The 10,741-nt window shown below is 32.2% G+C and overlaps 1 protein-coding gene across 1 annotated transcript; it reads right to left on the bottom strand.

Annotated features, from left to right (window-relative positions):
* Positions 1–3,427: 3,427 nt before the first annotated feature.
* On the bottom strand, positions 3,428–10,108 carry LOC132715151 (neuronal growth regulator 1-like). The gene is made up of 7 exons (XM_060698125.1): positions 9,979–10,108; positions 9,384–9,674; positions 6,704–7,000; positions 5,794–6,096; positions 5,363–5,486; positions 4,185–4,225; positions 3,428–3,791 (listed from the first exon to the last, which is right to left on the bottom strand). The coding sequence occupies exons 2-7, from the start codon at positions 9,547–9,549 to the stop codon at positions 3,622–3,624; spliced, it is 1,101 nt and encodes a 366-aa protein (XP_060554108.1). The 5' UTR covers positions 9,550–9,674; positions 9,979–10,108; the 3' UTR covers positions 3,428–3,621.
* Between the last annotated feature and the right edge of the window lie 633 nt (positions 10,109–10,741).

Here is a 10,741-nt window from a genome sequence, read left to right as displayed (position 1 = left end):
CAGCTGTATATGTAATTGACCAAATTAATATTATCACAAAAAGCGAATTGATACTCGTATGCTTATAAACAATCTTATCCAAAATGTTTGATGCAATAAAGAACTGATGCCACTTAAAAATAGAATGGCTATATAAAACAAACAACGAAGCAATCATTTTAAATAAGCTATTTATTAAATATTTTAAACGCTTTTATAACGTTTAAATGGTAACAATTGTCAGGGTGGTAATTTCTAACACCTTTTATTCAGTACGGTTGAAGGAGTTATACCCCTAGACAGTAAGTAATAACATTCTTATCTTATATACCTTATATAATAAATACAAACTGAATTAATGTTCAATGTTTATCAAAAATCTTTGAATAGCAAAATTTAACGAATATTTTCTATAATTTAAAAAAAATTCATTCTTTATTTAGTTAAAAGTTAATAACATATTGTTTTCTAAGCTATTTATATACAAATGGACTTTTAAATCATCTAAAATTTAAGAATTACGACTGTACCACAACGAATAGACAATAACATCTTAGAATCAAAAGTGACTAACTATTCCAATCAAAACTTGAGTATTTTACAAAGATATTAAAAAAATATCGTAACGTCTCGCTAGAACTCCGCGAGTCGGATGTGTCGCCTTGTGAACAGTATAGCTGTCACTTATGAATTTTCTTCTGAAGTATAGGTTATTTATAAACACTGCTCTTACAATGTGCATGTACCTTTAACTTAAGTGGCATTTGAACTGATTGTGACAATGTTACATCAGGATTAATAAAACTGTTATATTATCAAAAATAAAAATACCATGGAAAAGTTTTACACTGACAGATCAAATAGAGGACTCTGTGATGGTTTCTTAAGCACTGCCAGTCAGGTCAATAAAAAGAGTTAACATACCAAATTTGGAGTCAATCAAACTTATAATGACCAAGTTGTGGTCTGGATAAGCCTATTCTGTAAGAAAATTAACATAGGGCAATACCTAAAACATCATGAAGTGCAGAAGACAAGTTCTTGTGCACTGCATTTCTTCGTAGTAAGATCTATCATCTATCATCCTATCATGATGTTTCAAGTACATCGCTTTTAAAGCTTAGGAGAATTGGCCCGGACAAAAATAAAGTATTATTATTACCACAGGACATAACTCTTAAATCATGAAGTACATAGTACTGTTTCTTGTGCACTGTTCTTCTCAAAGACATCTATCATCCTATGAAGTTTCAAGTTCATGGCGTGTAAATTTAGGTGAAATGGCCAGACAAAAATGAAAAGAAAAAAAAAAACAAGGGGCAATGACTACAAAATCATTGAATACAGAATACCGTTTTTATGCTTTTTACTTCCTCTCACTGAGATTTTTCATCCTATGAAGTTTCATGTCCGTAGCCCTTACAGGATTAGGAGAAATGGCCCGGACAAAAAATAAAAAGATGAAAATTAACAAAGGACAATAACTTAAATCACGAAGTACAAAGTACCAGTTTTTGTGTACTGTACTTATGCTTAATAAGATCTATCATCCTATGAAGTTTAAAGTCATAGCTTTTATAGTTATGGGGGAAACGACCAGACAAAAATATTAACAAAGGGCAATAACTCAAAATCTTGAAAAACAGAGTACCGGTTTTTAAACAATGCACTTTATCGCAATAAGATATATCATTCCATGAAGTTTCAAGTCCATAGCTTTTATAGTTTATGAGAAATGGCCCGGACAAAAATAAAGTATGAAAATTAATAAAGGGCAATAACTCTAAAAATAAGATATGCAAAGTTCCGGTTTTTGTGCACTTTACTTTTCTTAATGGGGTCTATCATCCTGTGAATTTTCAAGTCAAAAGCTTTAAATTTATAGTTTTGGAAAAATGGGCCGGACAAATATAGAATAAGAACAAAAAAAAAACGAAGGGCAATAACTCGAAAATAAAGAAATGCAGAGTAACAATAGATATGTATTGCACTTTGAGTTATTAAAAGAAGCGTGCATATCAACTTTGGAGTCAATCCGACATATAATGACTAAGTTGTAGTCCGGACAACCTTTTATATTCTAGGAGAAAAGGGCCGGACAAAAATAGAATAAGAACAAAAAAGAACGAAGGGCAATTACTCAATAATAAAGAAATGCAGAGTAACAATTATTATGCATTGCATTTCGAGTTATTAAAAGAAGCGTGCATATCAACTTTGAAGTCAATCCGACATATAATGACTGAGTTATAGTCCGGACAACCTTTTATATTATAGGAGAAAAGGGCCGGACAAAAATAGAGTATGAACATAATGACAAAGGGCAATAACTCAATAATAAAGAAATGCAGAGTAACAATTATCATGCAGTGCACTTTGGAATATTAAAAGAAGCGTGCATATCAACTTTGGAGTAAATCCGACATATAGTGACTGAGTTATACTCCGGACAACCTTTTATATTCTAGGAGAAAAGGGCCGGACAAAAATATGGTATGAAAATTAACAAAGGGCAATTACTCAAAAATCTTGAAGAATAGAGTACCACTTTTTAAACATTGCACTTCATCTCAATGAGATCTATCATCCAATGAAGTTTCAAGCCCATAGCTTTTACAGTTTATGAGAAACGGCCCGGACAAAAATAAAGTATGAAAATTAATAAAGGGCATAATTCAAAAAATAATTAATGCATAGAAAAGGTTCTTTTGCACTGCACTTCTTCTAAATGCGATCTATCATCCTATGAAGTTTCAAGTCCATAGCTTTTATAGTTTAGGAGAAATGGCTCGGATAAATATAACGTACGAAAATTAACAAAGGGCAATAAAAAATTAAGAAGTGCAGAGTAACTATTCTTGTGCACTGCTCTTCGGGTCATTGAAAAAAGCATACCAAGTTTGGAATCAATCGACATATAGTGAGGTATGCTCCGGTCAAGCTTAAGGGGCGCCGTCGCCGACAAGGAGGATGTCGTAATACAAATATTTAGACTCAACGACATAGTTTTAAGAGCACTCAAATCCATACATTTTTCAAATTTTTGTGGGCATGTTATATTGTTTATCAATGGCCTAATATCGTTGTAAAATAGGACAGAGAAATAACTTTAATTTTATCTCGATCTGGCCCTTTATGTCAGTTACTAATCATAATATTAGCTTACGTTTTGTATGTGACAAAACGTTACTTATTCACCATTCATTATCATACAATATTGTATTTTACTTGCTATTTCATATTTTATTATATTTGTGTAGGCCTGACAAGGTGACAGTAATCCAAATTTTACGTTGCATGCAATTGTTATGCAATCTTTAAATTGAAACCAATTGCAGAAGTTAAACAGGCAACTTGTGAATGGTTAGCAATAGTATGATGGCTGTTATATGCAAGTATAGTAACTTTATATTCATTATTAATTATTTTTTAGTGAAACATCTTTTATTGTAATCATTCTAGTCACTAAAGAAGACGAAAAATGATATATATTGCAGTGAAATCACAAGTTAAAATGGACCGGTTACTGTTCTAATATCATTATAATGCACACAATTTGGTGAAAGTGTCCTGCCATTATATGTATCCAGTGACATATCACAGGGTTTTGTTTACAGTAATTCTCTTTTCTACTGTAGTACTCTAAAGAGTCGGAGTAATATAGTCTCGGTGTGTATTATCACCCTCTGTCATTGTTTGCATTTCCACGTATGGTCCATCATCAATACGATAATCATCATCAAGATCTTCGTACTCGTGTATCGCTTCAATTTCATTAGAATTAAAGGTTGACTGGTTTTCATGGATATCTTCTAAATAATATCATTAAAATCACCATATAATACTTTTTAAACTTAAACAACAAGTCATTCCTTTGAATTTCATAATATTTATCTTATCAAACGAGTGCTTACTACGTTAAAAAATAAATATCAATTGCATGTTAAAACATTGCTTTATATTCAATATTTACCGTAATATACAAAACTGATACGTCTAACATGATTATTCAATAAATGATATTCGGGTTGATACAAAATTATAGGTGTCATTTTTTATTAAATCTTACCGAGCCTCCAATATTTTCAGTTTTGTCGTTTTGGGCGTTCTTTAGGGATTTTAGTTTTCTCTATTTTAATTATCGAACTAATTCTTGGTTAATAAATGATTGTGATAATAACTTCATAAATTATATACATGCTTACCAGCCGTTTGTTTTGGGGATTGTTTTTGACTTTGTTTCTTTCTGAAAAGAATAAGTCTTTTAATTTACACACAGGCAAGCTAATTGTCAGCATATTAATAAAAAAATATTGTTTTTTTACGATTGGAGAACACTTTGATAATCTAATGCAACAACAACAACAACAACATGAAAAAAACAAGGAACTGGCAACACTAGCGATCTAATGTAAACTTATATAAAAACATACTCAGGCTAATTATGGGTAACAGTAAAAATAACATCCCGAGGAAAATACTTTTATCCGAGTCGTTAGCCCGAGTTAAGTATTTATACGAAGTATGATATTTCAATTGTTATTTATTTTATTACCCCGAACAAATAATGTTATCATTTTAAAATTTCAAAGATTTCAACTTAATCTAACTGAGTGTAACAAAATTGAACCAAGAGTAACAATAACTTCACTGTCCGTCCCTTGCAAATTGTAAGTGTACTTGAGAAGTTATTTTTCTTTTATTTTTAAAGTAAATGTTGATATCTACCAGTCATTAACATACAATAAGCTGTGTTTCATAATAACAAAACACAAACCAATTTATACGGTTATGATCTGTGAAATCTGACCCTATCTAGAATATTCATCACATGGTGGTTTGACCATGTGCATTTACCATGATATCCTACATCCGTCTGCTTTTATGTTTCACTGATTAAATTCGATACATACTCCTTTTTGCATTATTTCATCGTCTGCTAGTTTCATTATGATAAATAGTTGTAAGTAATAAAACTTTCGTTTTTTTACTACTCAACCAAAATATATTTTAGGCACGAAAAGCACTCTGTTGGGCACAAACAACTAGATTTTCTGGGTGTTTAGTACCTCTGGTGATGCGTCACGACTTGGTGAACTTCGAAATATATAGGCTGAATCAAGAAAAAAATGGAGGCTATCTTAAGCTTTAAGAAAAAAAACATGTGACAAGATTTTATACTGTTAACAAGAACTGTTACCCCTGTAACAGTACACATTTCTTAGTCAGGTATATATTTGCTTTAACAATTAGAATAACTCATAGTGGCTTATGGAAAATAAGCATTACAAAAAAGTGAGGGGTTGTAAAGAAAACTGAAAAGTAATTGTGTATCCGCCTTTGCGTCATTACTTTTGTAAATACTAAAACTGCAAATATTTACCTGATAAATTTGCAACACAAAAATGCCACAACACCTGCAACAATTGTCAAAACAGCTGAGACACCAGCTGAGACACCAATCAATGTCCAAATCAGTGTAGAATCTTTCTTCGGTTGCGTAGCTTCTTTAGAAAGAAATTTGTTACGGTCTTTATCAATTTAATAAATATTCTTATTTCTTTGATAAAGATTGGTTCTTACGATATACGCCCAGTCATTTATAGTTTTTATTGTTTCATTAAGTTATGTAAAGTATTAGTCACAAGATGTTACTTTTACAGAAACATTACATTGGTTCAAATTTGTGTGATGAACCTTTTTAGCATCATTTAATTAAACACATCTTCTTGAGGTTAAAGATGTCTATACAATATATATGGTTACTACGATTATGTAAACTGTCTATAAAACATCTAATATATAGGTCGTTACCTTTTTCTTGCAATTTATAGTAGTGAATGTAATGACCGATGGAATTCTTGACCTCAACACGGTATTGTCCATAGTCTGATTGTGTCATGTTTCTTATTATTAAGGTGGATTGTAATCCAAATGATGATAAAATGTATTTCCTACCGCCATTATGTAACGACGAGTTCTGATTATACCATGTGAATATAGTGTTATTTTCCTCGTCAAAATATTCTTGAGCTAAGAATTGCAGCGTGACATCAGAATGAAGAACAGCTGTTAACTTCATTTCTTTTAAATTGCCAGTGAACGGCTTAGGTGGACCTGTAAACATGATAGTTTAAAACTCACAATGCTCTGATAATAACAACTATCTCACATCTCACATTCTTACATAATGTTATTTGTAAACTATAATTTAGTACACAATTTCAGCTTAAAGTGTTCTCAATTTTTTACCTGTCAAGCTAAGCTGAATTAGAAATATATCTAAAAATAACTAATATAAGGATGATTAAACAGGAATTAAAAATGAAAACAAAGATAATTATATTTTTATATTATGATTAACAACCCAAATTATAAATAGGTTGTCGCACACGCTCTTTTTTAGAATTGAGCATTAACGACACTTTTTGATTTTTGTTGTTGCTAATGCGGATTGTTACTTATTTTTTCATTACGAATGTAGTTGGTTTGGGTTTTCCTGTTGACTGATATGATAATGTGCATTTGAAACTTAAATGAAACAATGGCTCTCTAATGTTATCAATACAATTATGCTTGTTTTCATATTACAATCTATTGAAGGCAAGTTGAAGGTCGCTGATTAGTAAAAACAGTCGAGTGCGTAAATCATTTTAAAAATATTTGAAAAGAATACATCGTATGATTCAATTTACGTATGAATTAAAGGAGCGTCAAAACTTACATTTGACAATGAGAATAAGTCTTGATATAACTCCTTCTCCAAAAGTTAATAAGTTTCTTGCAGAACATGAATACTCTCCCGCATCAGTGCAAGATACGTTATGGATAGTATGTTGAACAGAAATATTGTTTATCTTCCAAGTAATTTTTTCGTTCGATGGATTTATAATCATTATTTCTGGATGAGGATTTGACTCGGCAATGCACTTTAAAGTCAACTCTTCATTTTTGTTGACGACAAATTTGCCTGATTCTGATTGCCTTACTAATATTGTGAAGTGAACATCACTTGGAGGAACTGAAAGATACAGCACATATTTAGTTAGTTGTGTTAACTCCATTGCTCAAACTTACCTGAAAATAGTTATATTAAAAAAGAGATGTCAACATATTATTAATTATTTATGTTGAGATTGTAAAATGATATAATGATATACTGAAATGATGTTCATACAGACTTAATCACAAAAGGTACTGTCACACTGAACTGCGATACCTCGCGAGCTGTTTGAGACACACACTTTAGACAAATCTCGATCGGGGTTTCCTTATATGAACGACATGAATGCGTATGTCGCCCAAATGTTGCGCGAATGTCGCACGCATTTCCTGCCAAATATCTCATAAAGATCTCAATTATGCCGCTAGAATATCACACGACTATCGCACGAGAGTTTTTTTTATCTGTTTTGCATGTTTGCCAACGTTTTTTACTTTCGAAATACGTGCAAAATGTATGCGAAAATTGTACGAAAGTTATAAAATGTATTGAAAGAAATGAGAAAAATCAATCAAAAATAAAGGCATACTCGAATTTCAGCGGTCAGACAGCAATTGGGATGGATCAATCATTGGATTAGAACGGTAATTTCGTTGCAAACGACAATGACAATGCTGAAGTCTGCAGGGTGTCTGACTGATGAAATTGAGGAGTGAGTGGATGAGAGAATGACTTGTGATGGGACCTAAGTATTGGATGTATGAGAAGCTAATGAAGCATTTTAAAGGAAATACGTTCAAGAACTTTGTTAGAGATGGCCCGGAGTCAGCATAATTGTAGAAGATTAAGGCCCTAGACATCAAAAGAGAAAACAAACTTAATCTGTCCACTCAATTCAGTTAATCGAAGTTTGTCATCACTCTCATGTACCTTACCACTGGGGATTTGCACATGTCATGTGATTTCAGAGTGGCCCACAAAGCCGTCGCCAAAACTGTGTGAGAGGTATGTCAGGTCCTATATGAGCACTGCCATAGGGAACATTCAAATTTCCAACAACAGTAGAGAAGTGGAAGTAGGTGCCGGAGGGTTTCTTAAGGCAATGGAACTTCCATTACTACAAACATGGATAGATACAAGCTCAGCCATCAATGGTGCTCACTATATTGATGGAGTGCCTTGTGAGTGCGGCATTCTTTGAGTCGGGCTCCGTTATTTCTGTGTAGGTCCTTGATGCAGGTAGAGTGCTTTCTTTACGTCGGCGTGAGATATTGACATATTACTGTTGCTCGGACAGATATCAGTTTAAGATTAAAGCGCGAGTAGTAGTAGTTTTTGCTTTACAGTGTCCATCCTCCCGTTAAGTCACAGAAAGCAGCTATCGTTTTCGGGTACATGTATACAACCCGGTCACTAGTCATTTCCTTAAAGGCTATTTTTGAAGTACAAAGTTGTGATTTTTGAACTCAGAGAAATTTTTTTTTTTATGTTTACTATTTTGCTGTAGAGGCCAATGAGACCATAATATGCAAAATGATGAAGAAAAATAATGTATTGTTGCCAAAATAAATGATCATATCTTTCTGACGGGCTTGATTGGCATAAGATTATACAACTCGGATTGGTACCTGACACATGTATTCTGTAAGCATAGCTGACATGCAAGATCATTCTTCCCAAAAACAAATTGTAACAAAATAATTGTGGACTGGTTCCCTTTATCAATTTTTTTATTAATGAAAATACCCCATACCGGTGAAATATGAATAATATTATAATACATAGTAAGAATCTGCAAATGATATAGAACACATGATTTTATTCTGTTTTGCCTTTCCATTTCAGGTAGCTTTAATCAAACGGCGCTTGTCTCCATTCTACATTATTCTTCGGTCAGCTCATGTGGCTGTATTTGTAAGTTTTGGGCCAAGTTCCGTCCACATTCTAAAACATATCTCAAATTGTGTTATGGTTTTTCCTTTTTAGGAACTTGGTTGCTATGGAACAGGGTTGTACTGAACTTCGTCTTCAGGCATTTTTAAGGGCCTCAAGTGTCCAACTTAATATTATATGTTGGCATAATTCGTGGAAACCACAAAGAGATCGGTTTGAGATGGGTTCGCGATCTATGCAATGATTTTGTGAATAAATTGAGATAAATATAGTCGCACGAATTTATTCAGCATGTTGAAAATTTAAGTGACAAGAAAACAAAGGTATGCGACTAATTCGACGAAATTTGGAGCTTTCGAGACATTATTGAAACTATCTCGCGAATGCCGTTCGCAAGTTCGTGGCTCACATTCGCAGTCCAGTGTGACAGGGGTTAAAGGTTTTTCTTTACGGTTTCATATGGCTACTGTTTTCATATGACTACAAATTGATAAAGAATTATGATATATTACTGTTGTGATAAAAATGCAAAAAATTAGACATATTATCATAACATAATATTACTTACACAAAACATCAAATCTGACGTATGTTTTCTGAGTACCACCTACGAGATGATCAGACTCACATGTACATTTACTGTAATTGCGATTCGCTATACTTGCAATTTGTGTAGTTACCGTTGTTTCTGTTATTGAAGCATTTTGTGTTGTATTAGTGTTGAAACAAGCCATTTTTAAGGTGGCTAATGGTTTACCTCCAGTTACAGTGCAATTCAATTTTACCGATTCTGACTCCACAATCTGAAATATCTTGTCTTGTTCATAGCCAATTATAATCGGAGGACCATCGGGTGGATCTTAAGTGTTAAGAATAAAACAAGTTATTTAAAAGCTCAAAATTTCAAATCAAACTATCTTATGTTATCTTTATATTTTCAAAAGATAATGATAAAATAATTGTTAAACTAATGAATTCATAATAATAATACTAATAAAAATATTCATTAAAATAATAATAATAATAATAATAATAATAATAATAATAATAATAATAATGAGTAAAAATATATAGATACTAATAATAATAAAATATCTTTATGCAAAAAAGATCAATATTATATTAATATATCAAATATTGGTAAAGTATGTCCAATTTCGTACATGCCACATTTAGTAAAATTTCTTTGCTTGAAATGTCCGAATATGTCGATCCTGTCCATACTTCACAATGTAGGTACCAACTGTCGTGTGTCCTGTTAAGAAGAACATGGAGTATGTTTTCAGCTGATATTAACCCTCCTGTGAAATATAGGATTGTGTCGAACGGTCAGTTATGTCTTCTGTAATAGTTGAATTTCGCAGATACCATTTGACTGTCGGTTTTGGAAAGCATGCCGAGGAATTACAACTGAAAGTTTGCATTTCATCTTCCTGTATATACACGTTTTTATTTGAATGAAATGTAATGTTCACAATCTTGGCTGGAGCTGAAATAGTTGTTACAAATTACAGCATTTGAACAAAAGCTGTGCTTTTAAATACGTCAAAATAAATGTTTAAGCAGTCCGTATACAAATAATCAATAAAAAGTAGTCGTTTTTGATATTACTTCTACTAACTTTTGTTTACCAATACAAGAGTACCATCTTTGAAAAACATCATTATAATTGTTATACATGTATAACATTAAATGATAACTACACATTTTTTATCGGTGGAGCAAAAGAATATTTTCCGCAAAGGGAATAAATTCTGTGATCTGAGTCATTATCGTTAAGAAAGAGTGTAACCATTGCTTGAATCAGGTATGAACTGAAATATGGTGCTACTCGTTATTATATGCTTTCAATCTTCATAAAACATACATCAGGTGTTTATAAGCATAAACCTGACACATCATTATTTGCTTCGTGAATAAGTTGGT

Source organism: Ruditapes philippinarum, unplaced genomic scaffold, assembly GCF_026571515.1.
Source record: "Ruditapes philippinarum isolate M1 unplaced genomic scaffold, ASM2657151v2 ctg2322_1_1_1_1, whole genome shotgun sequence".
NCBI classification, from domain to species: domain Eukaryota; kingdom Metazoa; phylum Mollusca; class Bivalvia; order Venerida; family Veneridae; genus Ruditapes; species Ruditapes philippinarum.
Note: the sequence above shows the minus strand (reverse complement) of the source record. Positions and strands in the feature narration are given on the sequence as shown.

Coding starts and splice junctions, on each gene's coding strand:
- LOC132715151 (XM_060698125.1), bottom strand. CDS start 9,549: ATGGCTTGTTTCAACACTAATACAACACAAAATGCTTCAATAACAGAA. Junction 6,097..6,703: donor ACTTATTCTCATTGTCAAAT/GTAAGTTTTGAC, acceptor TCATGTTTACAG/GTCCACCTAAGCCGTTCACT. Junction 4,226..5,362: donor TTGTGTTGCAAATTTATCAG/GTAAATATTTGC, acceptor TATTCTTTTCAG/AAAGAAACAAAGTCAAAAAC.